Here is a 17,265-nt window from a genome sequence, read left to right as displayed (position 1 = left end):
AGCATGCTCTCATTTCAGGGCCTTTGCACTTGCTATCCCCACTGCCTGTGATGCTTTTCCTTCAGATACTGTCATAGCTCTGTCTCTCACCTCTGTGCTCAAATGTCATGTCATTTGACAGACCTTCTAAAAAGGGTTCTGGTCACCAATTCCACTGTGTGGGAGGGGTGTTTCCCCCACACCACCAAGCAATTCTCAGACACTAGCTGGGTGGCTGAGAATTCAAATCAATTCTGACACTATTTACTGTCTACCCAGAGATAGCACTAGATTCCACAGGTTAAGGGCTCAGTTCCACGAGATGTCCCTCCACTCAGACACCAGTTGCAAGCCCATGTTGTTACCTGTGCTTCTGACCTAGCGCTATAGATCGGAGGTTCCAACGACCCCCTCTTTGGGTTTGATTAATTTGCTAGAGTGGCTCACAGAACTCAGAGAAACATTTTACTTACTAGGTGACTGGCGTATTATAAAGTGATATAACTCAGGAACAGCGAGATGGAAATGGTGCATAGAGCAAGGGACATAGGAGAGGGCGCAGAGTTTCTGTGCCCTCTCCAAGCACCATGCTCCCCTAATCTCCCTGTGTTCACCAACACAGAAGCTCTCTGAATCCCTGGGTTTTTATGGCGGCTTCATTATGTAGATGTGATTGATAAAATTATTGGCCGTTGGGGACTGATTCATCTTCCAGCCCCTCGTCCCTCCTCTGAGGTAGTGGACTGAAAGTTCCAACCCTCCAAATACATGGTTCGCTCTCCTGGCAAAAAAAAAAGTCCATCCTTAGGTGGAGTCCAAAAGTCACCTCTGTAAGACAACAAAAGACTCCTTTATCCCTCTCATCACTTAGGAGATTCCAAGGGTCTTAGCAGCTCTGTGTCAGAAATGGGGAGGAAGACCAGTTAAATGTTCCTTATTATAGATCACACTATCATCACACCTTCCCTGACCACTCTATCTAAAATAATATCCATCCTCTCCTCACTTGTTCTCTTTAACCTGCCTTATTTTCCTGCGTAGGACTTACTCCCCCTTGCCACATTATGTATCTGTTGTCTGTCTCCCCCATTCGAAGGTGAGCTCCATGAACAATGTCATGTTTAGTGCGTTGCTGTGTCCCCAGATCCCTGAATAGTGCCTGCAGCAAGGTATGTGCTAATAAATATTTGTTGAGTGAATGAATAAAGTAAAATTAAACTGCTGATTGAGCCTTGCCTCCCTGGTTTCAAAACGAAATATCATCCCTTATGTCAGATCTAATCACCCTGCACACTACCAGAAGGTGACTGTGCAGGGCCTGGTTGGCGACTCTAGGGGAGGACTTACTGTTTGTGGGGTTATGGTCATGGGCTGTGGCATCAGACAAACCTGGGCTCCAGTCCTGGTGCCAAGACTGATTAGCTGGTGACCTTGGAGTTGTTTAACATCCTGAAGCCTCACTTTTCTCAGTATAAAGTGGAGTGAAGGACGTCTCTCTCCTTGGGTTGTTGAAAGGATGAAATGAGAAATTATAAAAAACACAGTAGGTGCTCAGTAGCTGGTAGCTGAGACTGTTTGGAGGGGTGAGAAAAAAGCAGGGTGTTAGCCTTTAATAGGAAGGAGAACGTGGTATAAACACATGAAGAACCACAGAATAATTACAAAGCAGCACGTGGACAAGTCTTGGCTGTGCTCCTAACTAGCTGTGTGATGGTGGGCCACTCATTGAGCCTTTCTAATTCTTGGTTTCCTAATCTGTAAAATTAAAGGGTTGGAGTAGATGTTATCTATTTCTAACATTCTGAGTTGGCCCTGAGTAGAAGATGTAACATGGAACAAATTATATACAAAATGTCAAGGAGACAGCATTCACAGTGGGATGGGATTAATCAAAAGTGGCTTTTGGAATGAGGTGAATGGAATGAGTAGAGTTCATGGAGTTTGAGGAATAGAATAAATATGGCAGTTTTGATAAAATGGGCAGATCTGACAAAATTCAGGTTTCGTGTGTGCTTACATTGCTCGCAAGATAATTCATTTAAATTTTTTTGTTTATATAAATTGTGTATTAAAAATAGCCAGTGTGGTATTAGTACAGGCATACCTGTGGGTTCGGTTCCAGATCACAACAAATATTACGATAAAGTGAGTCACACAAATTTTTTGGTTTCTCAGTGCATTAAAAGTTATGTTAACACTATACTGTAGTCTGTTTAGTGTGTGATAGCATTATGTCTGAAAACACAGTGTACATGCCTTAATTAAAAAATACTTGATTGCTAAAAAATGCTAGCCATTATCTGAGCCTGTTGGAGAAATGATAGACTTGCTTGATACAGGGTTGCCACAAACATTGAATTCGTAAAAAACTCAGTATCCATGAAGTGCGAGAAAGCAGGACTCAATGAAACAAGGTATATGCCTGTATTTTATTTACACTTATGTTGTCAAGTTGAATGTTATTCTTAGTCCTTCCCAGTTTTGTTAAGTCATTCCCTGCTAGCCATTATATTTCAAATTTCCACGAGTGTGTTGGAAGTCTCATTTTATAGGAGGGATTCAGGATTAGTTGTTAGTCCATAGAATGACAATTCTAAGGTATAGAATAAAAGATTTCCTTGTTTAATCTCATCATATGAGAGATGAAGAAATTAAAGCCCAGAAGGAAGTGACTTGTCTGAGCTAGTAAAACGGGTTGATGCCAGAACTCCTGCCTGTCCTGTTCCTTTGAGGCTGCCTGAGGTATAGGTTCTTTCTTACACACAACTCTTATTTGTTGGTTTATCATTTATGATTGAGAATGATAATTCACCCTTCCATACTACTATATATGTGTGTGTGTGTGTGTGTGTATATATACATATATTTATTTATTTATTTATTTATTTTTGAGTGGCCTAAACAACAGAAATTAATTTTCTTACAATGCTGGAGGTGAAATGTCCCAAGATTAAGGTTATCCACAGGGTTGGTTTGTTCTGAGGCCTCTGTCCTTGGCTTCCTTCCATACTGCTTTTAATTGTAACATGCATAATAGTATTTTATACTTGCTATCCATTATGATACTTTTAGTAGATGCCTACTGTTTGCCAGCGGGTGAGCTAAGTAGACTGTGATCCCTCTTTCTGGAGTGAACAGACGAGTGGGAAAGCCATACCTGGAAGGAAGTAATTACAGAAAGATTTACCTGCAGGGTTGAATTGCACTACATTCCAGATGTTCAAGTTTAACTTCGTCTGAGAGAATCAGAGGAGGCTCCCTTAAAGAAGTCATGCTTATACAAGACCTGAGACCTGAAGATGTCAGAAAGTGTCCATGTTAGGGGGACCGTGGATCGCCATTGAGTTCCCACACAGTGAACATCGCTTTGGGAAGCGAGGACTTGGCCCTTGTATGGGACCGAATGGAAGCGAGTGTGGTTGGAGCGTGCAGAGGATGAGGTTGGACTAAGTAGGTAACATCCGGCATCCTGTGAAGGGTTTTGGTCTTTATCCTGACAACAGTGGGCAACCATCGAAGGGTTTTAATTCTTAATGTTTCACATGGCTGGCCGGCTGAGCCTTTTCCTTACCAAAGACTATTGGTTAAATGAAATGTATCTATTGAGGGATTACCCCTACCCAAGAGAAATAATTTTATATTGGAAGTCAGTGATAGGAATAAAAAAATGCTTTATTGTAGTTAGCAAAATAGTCTATTCTGGAAGTTTATTCTGAATTCATGTATTTGCAGAACCCCCATGAATATAAATAAACATGTAAATCATATAGTAAATTACTATATAATGTACAAAATAGTCCACTGGAGGTCTAGTAGATGTTGCTTCCCAAAAGCTGTTTTTCATGCCCTGGTGCTTGCTAGGGCCTAAGGGATGATGACTGGTGTCCTGAGAATGTTCAGATGTGCCGACTTTCCCTGGAATAATTGCAGCTGCATGATTTAATAAGCCCTTGTGTGATAGCTGATTCCTCGCTCCAGGCAGCTTAGTTGGTTTGGTGGCAGTGCCAGGCTGAGTTCTGCAGCCCCCTGGCTACAGCCCTGAAGTGACTTTGGGAATCATAATGTAGAACTGAGGAGGGTCATGCAGCCAGATCCCTGTAACTCATACCAGAGGTGTTGAGGCCGTCCCTTCCCCACCCTTCAGGAATTATGACTATCTTTAGCACTTATATCTTGTACTGAGTTTGGAATCGTTTTTTGGTGCTAGAGGGAATTGCTGAAATTCTAGTGGGTAACATCTAATCCAAAAATTAATGCAAACTTTGGTATAATCTACTCTTGTTACTAGTAGTTGGCTTGGTTTTTTGAAAGCCTCAATATATTTTTATGTACCATAAAAACTCCAATGAATTAGTTTTTAAAAATGTCCTGTGTGGGCCAGGTATTGCTTTACATACCATGGCCTATTCTGTCTGTCTCATATTACAATGAAAAGATCATTACCATTTTACAAATTGGGGGTGTGTGTGTGTTTGGAGGCTAAATGACTTGCCCAATGTAACACATCTGGGTAAGCCAGGTTTGGAACCCTGAAGTATAGTTCTCTATTAATTATAGCTTAAAATTCTGAGCGACAGAAATCGTTGGATGCAAAAATATTACCGGGTTTCCCTGAAAATAAGACCTAGCCGGACAGTCAGCTCTAATGCATCTTTTGGAGCAAAAATTAATATAAGACCCCGTTTTATTTTACTGTAATATAAGACCAGGTATAATAATATAATATAATATAATATAATATAATATAATATAATATAATATAATATAGGACTGGGTCTTATATTAATTTTTGCTCCAAAAGACTCATTAGAGCTGATTGTCCAGCTAGATCTTATTTTCAGGGAAACAGGGTAAATGTGAAAGGTGGTTTTTGGAATATTGCAGGGGCGAGTTAAAAATCCATTCTAGTTTGTGAAGCTGCACAAAATGTGGTCTTTCACAACCGTGTGAAATGTATCCATGCCCACCCTCCCCCTTTTATAGTAGTTTGCTTGAGCAGTGAGGTTTGTTATGCTTGGGATAGACTGAAGGGCTTTTCAAGACTGACTGAAGGTCAGCCCCAAGGAAACTAAGGATGCTGGGGCCAGAGATGTGTTGTTCACACAGTCAGCCAGGAGTGAGGGTGGACCAGGCCCTGGAGTGTCAGGGGAGAGTGGAGTCCAGCTTCTCTGCACATCTTGTACCCTCCGTGCTCCTGCCTCCCTTCCCACCCGGTCTTCATGTGGAATTTCTGCCTACAAGTACAGGTAGTTCAAGAGTAATCTTTGTCCCCTGCCACTGGCAGCTACAGAATGTTGGGACTTTAATGAATCTTAGGCCTCAGGAAGATAATTCTCTTTGGTAGAGACAGCCTGCTAATGATAAATAATGATAGCTTTTATACTGTTACCTGCAAAATCTTACTTGATTCTTGCAATAAACCTGCAATGTAGGTAAGTTTAGTTTGTTATTTTGTTAAAAATGAGGAAACTGAGGCTCCATTCTGATCTAAACCTTCTTTCTTGTCTGACCTGCTTTAAGAGTCTTAACTGATCTTCCATCCACTTTGGGCTTCCTTCATTCTGCTCTCCATACAGTACCCAGGGAAATCTTTATTTTTTTACCAGTTTTATTGAGATGTAATTGATATATTATTTGTGTAAGATTAAAGTATACAACATAATGATTTCATATATGTATATGTTGCAAAATGATGACCACAGTAAGCGTAGTTAACAGCTATCACCTCATGTAGTTACAAATTTTTTGTCTTTGTGGTAAGAACTTTTAAGATTTACTCTTTTGGTAACATGCAAATGTACAATACAATATTGTTCATTATCGTCATCCTGTTGTACATTACATCCCCAGAACTTATTTATCTTATACCTGGAGGTTTGTACCTCTGACTACATTCACCCATTTCCCCTTCCCCTACCCCTCTGGCAACCACCATCTGTTTTCTGTTTCTCTGTTTGGTTTTTTAGATTCCACATATAAGTGAGATCATATAGTATTTGTTTTTTTCTGTCTGAGTGATTTCACTTAGCATAATGTGCACAAGATCTGTCTATGTTGTTGCAAATGGCAGTATTTCCCTATTTATGGCTGAATAGTATTCTACTGTATACACACACACGCACACACACGTACACCACATTTTCTTCATCCATTAATCTGTTGTTGGGCACAGGTTGTTTCTATGTTTTGGCTATCGTACATAATGCTGCAATGAACTTGGGGGTGCAGATATCTCTCAGCATAGTGATTCCGTTTCTTTTGGATATATATCTATATATAAAATCGCCAGAAGTGGAATTGCTGGCTTATACAGTAGTTCTATTTTTAATTTTGGAGGAATCTCCATACTGTTTTTCATAGTGCCCGTACCAGGAAAATCTTTAAAAACCCAGTTGGATCACACCACTTCCCTGCTTAAACCATGTTCCTCTCCTTTCCCTTTTGGCTTTGAAGCCATGCTGCCTCCAGCATCAGGGACCTATAATGGATCATCTACCTGTAATGTCATCCCTTACCTGACCTTTTAAATTTTTACTTATCCTTCAGGTTGTGGCTACTTTTCCTTTAGGGCTCTTATCATAGCATATAATTACATATTTGTGGTTATTTGTTGGTTTACCCCATCTTTAAGCCCACAAAGACAAACAGTATGTAGTATGTCTCTTTGGCCATTATGTTCCCATTGCCTGGCATGGAGTAAGCAGCAAATAAAGATTTACCGAAGGAAGAAATGAAGCCCTGGAAATTACATATCTTGCCTAATATAGTAAATGGTGTTAGTTTTACAAGAGTGTAAGCTCCATGAGGGCAGGGTTTTTGGCTCCTTTTTTCACTGCTATCTCCTTGGCATCTTCAACAGTGCCTGGCTCATAGTAGAACATGTTTGTTAAATATTGATTGTGCTTACATGTGATTCCAAAGATTTTTTATCCAAAGCTTGGACTTTTCCTCTCTTTGTGCCAAATCTGTCTGAAAATGGGGATTTGGAATAATCAGTTTCCCTGTGTAGTAGAGAAACCTGAGAGTTGCTGTTGTGACTCAGTAAGGTGGCCTTGCTTTCTCTGTGTACAGGTCTTAAAGGGCATCCACATGTCATCAGACAAACAACAGTATCTGCCCTGCATCCTGTACATCCCTTTTTATAGGCTGCCAAGCGAGATATTGACGTTATCCATCCTGCCTCTTTTCTAAATCCCCTGAATAACATGTTGAATAGCCATCAGAACAATTCCTCTACCAGCTTTTATTTAACCATTTGCAGACTTAACAGTTTATTTTTCTCCAAAGCATTCACTTAAATGGCAGGCTAGAAACATTTTAATGATCTGTTAGAAAACCATTTCATTATTCAAGGTACCAGAAACTCAGGTGTTATTTACTATTTACATTTAGGGAATGGTAATGTTTTTCTTCCACTCGCTATACGCCTGTCTTTAAGATCTTCAAATGTGTTGCATATTTTCCTGATTGGGGTGGAGCAGTCTTAGTGTCGAGATACAACAGTGCACAGGTTTGTGCTTCATCTTGCCCTTCGAATTTTCAAAGAACTTGGAGTACTACTGATTTGTGCAGAGTGCATGTGTCAACGTGGAAATCGCAATGTCTGAAGGCAGCCATGGCAGGCTTTTCCCTTTCTCTTGGAAAAAATGTTCTGTTTTCAGAGATTGAATATTGAGGGGGAGAAAATGGTTCCTAGTTTGTGGTGACAGACCTGGAGCTGGGAGGTAGAGTGCTGGTTATGGGAAGCCCCGCTTTCTGCTTTTGACCCTGCCGTATTATGTTGGGTAAGTGCTGCAGGCTTGGAGATTGGGCTCTTCTTCATCAGTGAAATCATGTTGACCTCTTCCAACTTTAAAAGCTATTCACATATCTTTAGCATGCCAATTCTTTCAGTTGAGAAGTGGATTGGCTGCAAATTAATTGTAAGTTAGTTCTGATTTTGAATAATCTCATGTATGTAGCCAGTTGTGTTAGCCATCTAAGGGGAATTCAGTAATTTTTCTTGCTGGCTTTTAGCCATCATTTTGCCACGTTTTCTTTCTAAGATAGAGTAAGATTTGCTCTTTAAAAAACATCCTGGTCAACCCAGGGAATGCTATTCCCACCCAATTCCGTTTGAACATTGGATTACCCACGGTGGTTTTCAGGACTCATTTGGATGAGGGTTTTTCAGCTAATCCTGGTCTTTATCGTGTACTCTGCCTGATCGCAAGGGAAGGTGGGGACAGCATGCTCGGTTTAATGGCCTCAGAAGTAGGCACAGAGAAACTCTGAAATTGGAAGAATTAGTATCACATTCATCTTTTTTATTTATCTATATTTTAAAATCCATTAAGCTCTCATGCAGTATCTTTTTCTGTTCATTTGTGCATACTAAAAGCTCTGGTACCCTTTGATGGAACACATTGCTTTGTAATGTGGGCAAAATGACCAGACCTCAAGTTGTTCTTTCAAGATCTCAAAGTACCCTATTTGTATTTCTAAAGGAAGCATTTAGTTCATAAAGTCCAAGCAGATGCAGTGAGGTCAGAAAAACAAGGTGGGGAGTTCCTGGTCTTAGCAAATTGAGTGTGATATAACCTCACAGAAGAAAGAGGAGTTTGTATTTCCCTTGTTTAACTTCAAATTCAAATTCATAACCTTTTGGAAGCCTTCGATTATCCAGCATACTTCTAGTTGGGGAACTGATCCCAAAAGTTGTGTGTTAAGGCGCTTGATGTGTGCAAGTCTTGGCCAAAACTGGCATTCCACTGAATGGGAACAACTTGCTTTCCTTTTTATATTCTTCCGCCTTAGGATCCTGTCACCACATTGGGAAGATTAGACAAAAACTCCCTGCAGTTTATTTTCTTTTTGAACAAGTTACATTATGGAGGGACTTTTAAGCTAAAGGAAGAAAAGCTCCCTCTTTGTTAAAAGCAGCAGTGTGTAGTTTCAACTTGTCTTGGACTTCCTTGGAGATGTTTTAAGATCCGGTGTAAACTTGCTGTGGTTTGCCTTTGGGCATCACACTGTTTGGCTTGGCTCTATTATATCTGTAATTGCTGCATTTTAATAATTGCCCAATATTCTTGTCAGCAATTTGCAGTCTATATTTTTAATAGAACCATTTGCCTTTCTTTTCCACAGGTTCATTCGGACCTGGTTTAAGCCACTGGATTAGCCAGCACAGTCCCACAGACCCATAGACCCTCTGCAGCTGTGGGAAGCGGGTGACACAAGCTCATTAAATATTCCCACAAGCCTTGGTTATAGGTTATGTGGTTATGTGTTCCATAAATCCTCTGGGAAGCCATCTTCTTCTGAGATCCCCTTAGAAGGTTTTGCTTTATGAAAATTGCCTTTAGCATTTGCAGAAATAGCATATATTTTAATTGGGGAATATTGGGGAACAGTGTGTTTTTCCAGGACCCATCAGTTGTTGTCCTTCAATCTAGTTGTGGAGGATGCAGCTCAACTCCAAGTCCAGTCGCCATTTTCAGTCTTTAGTTGCAGAGGGCGCAGCCCACCATCCCATGTGGGAATTGAACTGGCAACCTTGTTGTTGAGAGCTCGCTCTCTAACCAACTGAGCCATCTGGCTGTCCCTGAAATAGTATATTTTTTAAGAGAGGGTTTTCCTTATCAATCCATTCAGGAAATCGAATTTTTTGAAGATGAAAATTAGGGACAAATCCTCTTTAATGTTGTGACTTTTTAAGTTAACAGATGAGACTTTCATTTCATCTGAGGTGATGTGGAGTTTGGTGACAGAAATGTTGGACTTCAAGGGATGATTGAAGTTTATTTCATGGCTTCCAAAATTGTCTCTATAATTGAGTCAGTTTTTGAGATAATACTCTTGTGCCACCAGTGACATGTGCCTCAACTTGAAGGGCAATTTTGTTCTTTCAGTGATTCCATTCTTTAGCTTATCTCCTTTTAGTATCTGTTGAAATGTTTAGTTTTCAATAGGTAAAAGATTTGAACTGGTTTCACACTAGCTAAGAATTGCATAAATAACCACACCATAATTTTTTCACTTTGTTGGCATTAATATACCTCAAAAAGAATGGCCAAGTAGTGATAATAATTACTAATAAATAATAATTATTAATAATTACTAATAATTTATTGTTTGCTTGTTATGTGTTTGGCACTGTTTTAAGTATTACATACATTAATGAGCAGTGTGTGTGTGTGTGTGTGTGTGTGTGTGTGTGTGTGTATTCAGTCTTCAATAGCCCACAGGATAGGTTCATGTATGCAGAACAATCTCCCCACCATCACCCATTTGGTAGGCAGTCGAGTGGACTCACCTGGGCAGGCTTTTAACTGCCATCACAATTTATATTTTATTTGTAGTAGGTTTTAAATCACTATCACATACCAAGGTTGAACCACAGTACCTCCTGCATATATAATAATCTAGTTTCAAGACATATCTAAAAATTTCTTTTTGAAATTAAAACTTTATTGTTATTATTGCTGGATAGGTAATACTTGTGGAACCCAAATGGTACAAAACTCTAATGAGAATTCAGTGAAAAGGCTCTTGGTTCCTCCCACCAGTCCCCCAATCACCCTATTTCCCTCCTCTGGTAGAGTGAACTAAGAACACTTAATTAGAAACTCAGTTTGCCATTGTTTTTATATTTTTGTACAGTATCTACAGGTGCCCAAACTGGCTTTGTCTCTGGGTAGCAAGCTGGTTCTGTGGATGGTATTTCCTGGGTGAGGGTAGCAAGGCTGCAAACCCAACTATTTGAGATGGCTCCTGGACACTCCTTGATCTGGCCTTGCCCAGGGCTGCGATCAGCAAGGATCTTTGTGCTTTTGTCCAGTTGTTGGACAGCTTTTATTCCTGATGAGAAGGAATGATGTTCTTAAACAATGCTTGGAACATAGAATGTGCTCAGTAAATGATTGGTGAATTGACCAACTTCTGTGGGTTGTGCCAGGCTCAGGGATACAGGGCTGGAAAATATACTTTGGAATGTCTAAATGAGGTCATTTTTAGGGCCATAGGAGGGATAGTCAGGTTTAACAAACCACCACAAAACTTGCCCTTGAAGGTTCTGCATAGGAAAGTTTAGAAAGGACCCAGTCCAGTAACCAGATAATCTCAGATGGGGGGTTAAGAGACAAGAAGACTTTTCTCCTGTTAATATGTTGGCAAACATTTTAAATGAGAATTTTTGCCTTTTAATGGTTCTTTATTATCCAGATTGATTCTAAAGGTATTTTAATTTGATCTTTGTGATAGTTCTGCCATTGTAACATTAGATTGAGTCTCTAATCAGGATTGTCTGTGTTTTTTTGTTAATACTAAGGAATCCAAGTATTCAGTGTCTTTGATTACTTTAGTGCCATAACATAACTGGTGATGTTATAAGTGCATCTTGATTTTCTTCTGTAGTCCTGAAAACTTTATATAAAACCAAAGACTTAAAATGTCAACAATAAGCATGTTTTTGTAAAAATAATGCTATAAAAATTTTTATTAGGTAATTACACTTCCCACCTCAGGTTGCTTGAGTGCTGTCTCAGCATCTTTTAAGATAAATTTATCTTACACATTTAGAAATTCTTCATTTCACTCTGATGTGTGTTTATGAAAAGAAGTTCCTGCATTAATTTTTCATTTTGAAACATGCTTATTTTTTACAGGCAATTTGAAAATTGGAAAGAAGGATTTTAAGGCCACTTCTGATTTGCAAAGATTGTCTGTGATCTGAAGAACTGGAGGCTGAGGTGACAACGGGACACACTTCTGGAGAGATAAAAATGACTTCTCATTATGTGATTGCCATGTTTGCCCTGATGAGTTCCTGTTTAGCCACTGCAGGTAAGTTGCGTAATATAAATTGCATTTTTATTATATTCTTTTGGATATATTTTTCTTCCATCTCTACAGTTTAGAGAAATTTAGGACATGTGGTATTTAGGCAAGACTTGCGTATTTTATGTTCTTCAGGGAAATACAATATGTAACTACTACACCGATACATAGTATGTTTGCCTATGTTACATTTTAGTAGACTGGTGCTACATGGGCTGACAAGGTCAGTGATGCAGTGGTGAGGTGGGTAGAAAACAAATATGCTAACGTTGAAACCCATTTAATTTTGCTCCATGCGTAGATTACATTTACTTTCTTGTCCTAAACAAGAATTTTAAGAAAGCCTTTTTGTTCTTCACTACAAAATAAATAGATCTTCTAGACAGAGGAGACACTCCTGGCATAGGCTGTTTAGAAGGTATTTAATTTTGCCTGTTTCAGATATTGTAATATGTAATTTTTTAAAAAAGTATGGCAATATATACATCAGCGTATGAGGTTGGAGGTAAGAAGAAGCAAATGACTTGGTTGGAACATTGTTGCTTAAGTAAGAGTATCAGATGCCCCCCACGTCAACGTCTTAGTGTTATAGTCAGTGTTGCTTAATAAATGTGGAAACTTACTTTGCTTTATTTTGGTGTAATTTGCTTTGTGTCTGTTCTGTAATGGGCTACGTAGAACTAATTTGTTGGACCAGTTCTGGAAACTGGCTGGTCTCAACTAGAAACACATTGACCTGAAAAATGATTAGCCTCTTGATTTTGGCTATTGAATTCACATACAGTTGAGACGAGTTCGCATTTATTGAGTGAGCAGTACAGCCAGGCACTGGGCAAAACAATTACAGAATATAACAAGGAATAGGATATTCTTATTTCATGAACTCACTTAATCACAACTCTAAGGTAGGTATGATTATTTTTCTCACTTTACAGATGATGAAATGAGAGATTAGGCAACTTGCACAGCGTCATGTAGCTAGGCAGTGCAGGAGCCAGGTTTTACATCAATGCTGTTAACCTCAGTGCCATATTGAAGAAGCCAGACCACCAACTGAGGCTCCAATAGACTCAAGCCAGCAGTCGTACAGAGGCACAGGCTGAGTTAAAGTCAGTGTGCCTCGTTGCAAATGTCTTGAGAGAAAATTGCTAGTTTTCCTTTTTTGAATGCTCGCATGTGAATTTGAACCGCCCATTCTCTCTGTCAGCAGTTTCATTTTGTCTCATGATTGAAGAGTTATCTGCCTTTTAGCCTGTGTATTAAAACTGATCTTAATTAAAATCTCATTGAAAAGTAGTAGCAAAGGAAAAAGGAAGAGAGAAACGGCTCGATGGAAAATGTGCTGTTTTGATGACAAGATGTGTAATCATACCTGGTGGGTTTGAGGCAGAATTTTCTGCTTTCACTGATGGCCGGGGACAGACTGAAAAACATAACTGAAGAAGGTACTTCACGGGAAAGCAGTAAGTTTAATGGCTCTGTGCAGCCTTGATGTATTTGATAGTGAATCAGTTTTGCTTAAGACCTTCCTTCCTCTTTTAAGCCATAGTAAAATATTGTTTCGAGTTCTGTACACAAGCAAAGCTTTGCTGAGGTATACAGTAAAATGGGAGGTACAGTAGAATTACAGATTTTGTAGCCACTTGAGGCAACTGATCAGTAGTACAGAGGTAGAGATGCCTTTTCGAACAACCTCATGGGCCAAATGAATGAAGAAGGAGGGAGAAATGTTTTGTATTTACGTATATCCAGTAGCTTTCTGTATAGGCTCAGCAGACTTTACAAAATGCTTTTGGGGGCATTCTGGACGAGTTGAACTTCAATTGGATAGTAGTAATAATAATAATGAATATTTACAGAGCAATTAATTAATTACAGTGTGTTAGGCCCTGTTCAAAGTATTGTCTCATGGCATCCTCATAACTGCCCTAAAAAGTGTAGGTACTTTGTTTATCCCCAGTTTACAGACAAGGAAACCCAAGCACAGATAGGTTAAGTAATTTTCTCAAGGTCACACATCTAAGTGGCAGATTTAACCATAAACCTACTTAGTCTAGGTCTGCAGATAGAGTCTTTCAGTCTCTATACTATGAGGGAGTATTGATCAGAAGGGTGTTTGTTTAAGAAGAATGATAATGGGTTTGCTCTGTGCCATCTGTGCCCTCTTGAAACATCAAGTAAATCACTTAATTAAGGATTCCTGCTAAGTACGAAGCATAGTACAAGCCACTTAGGGATATACAAAGAAATGTGAAGTTCACCCCTTCCTTTGAGTCGCTTGTACTTTAGTTAGGCAAATGAAATATGACCATATATATAGCAAAATAATCAATGTATGGTGAGTGCCAAGTAAGAGCAAAAAGACCTCAGAGAGGTCAGAAGTGTTAGAGCAGCCTGGGAGGGCTCTGTGGAAGTGCCAAGTCTTGAGCTCTCTTTTGCAGGCCAGGCAGAATCTACAAAGAGGAGGGCATTGGGTCGACCAGATGGGAGAACCGTGACTAGCACAGTATATGGCACTTAGGTGCTTGATATGTTTTTAAAGATTGGAGTCCCTGGAAAACTGGTATGGGAATGTAGTAGGAGGTCTGCTTGGAAGGAAGGATGGGGGTTGGTTGTGTAGGACCTTACTTGTTAGAATGAGGCTTCTGGATTTCATTTTGAGGTTTGGATGCTCTCTTCTTCCATTCTCCTGTAGCCAGAGGCATACACTGTTAATCTTAGAATCCAAACTGTGACCTTAAAAAGTGAGGCAGAGAATATGGCCTCATTAGCTTCAGAGACAATAGTGCCTGGCACACATTCTGACATTTAGCAAGGGCTTGTTCTCTGTCAGCTCATTTATTAGGACACACTATGAAGTGGGTATTAGTTTTAGCATCATCTGCATTTTACAAACAAGGAAACTGAGAGTGGACTTGGTTAATAATTTGTATAAAGTCGCATAACTAATAAAGGACACAGCTGGGACTTGAACCCAGGCAGTTTGGCTCTCAGGCCAGCCCGTCAGCCACTCCATTGGAGCCTCTGTGTAAGAGAACCTCAGTGTGGAATGAATGAACCTCTGCACTTGATTGAGTAGCCACCAATGAGACATCCTGGAACCAGATTAAACTCAGTTGGCCTCAGAAGAGGTGTATGTAAGTCATCAGAACTGAAGGAACCTCAAGTAATGAGCCTTCTTTATTTGTATTCTTACTTCACTGACATGGCGATGAAACTCTGCTGTAGAGTTCTTGGCAGCAGAAGGGGTGATGGCTGTAAAGGGCCTCCTTTAGATACACGGCCAAGGAGGGACAGAGCACAAGTCAGAATGGCAGACGTCTGCTTTTCCAGCCCCATGTAAAAGCCTTCAGGGCAAGCCTTCCCTTCTCTGCCTGAGGCTGAGGGTGAAGGAGGCAGTTGCTTTGACAGAACTCACACTTTTTCTTCCTTCCCTTATTTCTTGGTTATTGTACAGCATTGTAGGGAGGGAAGGCTATGCTCTTGGAGAATAAGAACTGTGTAAGGGCCATAATGCCTCCTGATTAGAAATTACCTTAGGTTTTTGGCACCTTACCTCTCTCTAATCTGTCTAAGAAAAGTGGGATGTTTAACAAATAAATGCTTGCTCTTATGGGCTTAAGGCTCACTAAGTTTTCACTTTAAAAACTGTTCTGCTACACATCTTTAAAAAATATTAACTGCTGCCTCTGAGGCTTGCCAGAGTTAGGTAGGGCTGTGTTCCCAGGAGCCTTAATAACGACAGAAAGAGGCACACACAGAGAATTCAGGGAAATCGCTTTGGTTGGAAGGGATGGACTTGCGTCTACGCCATTGGCCCATTGTGCCTGGTCAAAGGGGTACCACCGAGGTGAACTCTGCAGAAACACTTCTGGCTCCATGCCTGCGGGGTGGTGATGGGATGGCTGTTTCCCTCATTCCAATGTTTCCATTTGGTGCCTAGATGCATCCTTTGGAGGTTTACCCACACCCTGCACACACATTTCTATTGAGCAGACACATTTCTTTTTATCTCTCCTGGATGCACCTGGAATTCCAGGTATAATCTACAGGAAAATAGAGATGTTTTTAGTTGGAACTATTTTCCTGCTAAAAAAGCTCTGAACTCTTTGTGTCCATGGGACAGTAAGCCGAGATAGTAGCTGGTTAATTCTTGGTTGAGAATGGGACAAGCTGGCAGCCTTGGGGAGAGGCTAAACTAATAATAGAGACATACCTCTCTTTATTGCGCTGCACAGATGTTGTGGTTTTTAAAAGTTGAAGGCAAGACCCTCCACCAGCACAAAGATTACAACTCGCTTTATGATAATAATCGCTTTATTGCAGTGGTCTGGAACAGAACCCGCAATATCTCTGAGGTATGCCTGTAATATCATTTTATATTTATAGTTTTCAAAATGCTCTTATACCTAGTATTTCATTTTATTCTCATAGCGGTCCCCGGGGTAGGCAGGTATTGTTTTTTTCATTTCTAGAAAGAGAATAATAGAACTTAGAGAAAGTAATTTAGAAAGATGGTTCAACTCTCGGTCAAACCAGAACTGAGCACACTTATGTGGACAAACTGCACCGGCGTGTTTTTGCTATAGAGAGCCCCTTAGCACCTCATTAAAACAGTGCCAGCTGGGCACTCTATTGGGTACCTTACACGTATCAATTTGTTTAATCCTTACAGGAACCCACTGAGGTAGGTATTTATCATTATCACTGTTTTTGTAATTATTACCAATGCTACCACTCCTCCTATTACTATTATTATACTCATTTTACCAGTGAGGAAACCGAGGCTTAGAGAAGAAAGATGTGATACATAATGAGAGATGAATCAATTAAAAAAAAAAAAGTTAAAATGGACATTTACGTACAGTTATAAAACTGGTAACTGGCAGAGTTCATGCTCTTTCTATTCTGTCCGAAGGAACTGGCTGCTCTTTATCTTGTTGAGATGAACGGCCTGAGAACCGCAGACACGGTTCTGCGGTAGATCTTGCCTGTCTGACCTGCTGAGTGATCAGAGGCTGTTCCTCATAATGGCAGGAAGGTGGGGAGCGTGCTGGTGGGGGGCTGCCACCAGGGAATGGAGAGGGTGGAGGAGGGACAGGCTTGAAGGTTCAAAGCAAAATCAGCAAGGGCTTCTGTTGCCTACCCCTAAATCTCTGGACACAGCTAGTTGATTTGGGTTGTGATTATTACTGTTTTTAGGTAGTTATTATAACCACTTTTGTGTTTAATTCCACTTTTGGATACACAGGGAAAAGATACGTCAATTGTGATGCCAGCTATTACCTTGGTGCCAACTTTCTATTTATTTTAAAGAGAAAAGAACTGCATTAAAAGACCCAGAGTGGAAAGAGTGGCCTGTAGTGTAGGTTATGTTCCCTTTGGGGACATTATGCATAAACAGGCATGATGAGGGCCCTCCCCCTTTATGTTTTTTTGCACAGAACCAGTACACACATACACACA

At 40.1% G+C, this 17,265-nt stretch overlaps 1 protein-coding gene across 1 annotated transcript in view; it reads left to right on the top strand.

Annotated features, from left to right (window-relative positions):
* Window positions 1–17,265, top strand: part of TGFBR3 (transforming growth factor beta receptor 3) — a 185,900-nt gene that overhangs the window by 10,677 nt on the left and 157,958 nt on the right. The window contains exon 2 of the mRNA XM_019753067.3: window positions 11,628–11,805. Within this exon, the coding sequence (XP_019608626.3) occupies window positions 11,745–11,805 (61 nt within the window). The 5' untranslated portion in view covers window positions 11,628–11,744. The remainder of the gene's footprint in view (window positions 1–11,627; window positions 11,806–17,265) is intronic.

Source organism: Rhinolophus sinicus, chromosome 14 (assembly GCF_057876585.1).
Source record: "Rhinolophus sinicus isolate RSI-liver-muscle chromosome 14, RSI-T2T, whole genome shotgun sequence".
NCBI classification, from domain to species: domain Eukaryota; kingdom Metazoa; phylum Chordata; class Mammalia; order Chiroptera; family Rhinolophidae; genus Rhinolophus; species Rhinolophus sinicus.
This window is presented reverse-complemented; position numbering and strand designations above follow the sequence as displayed.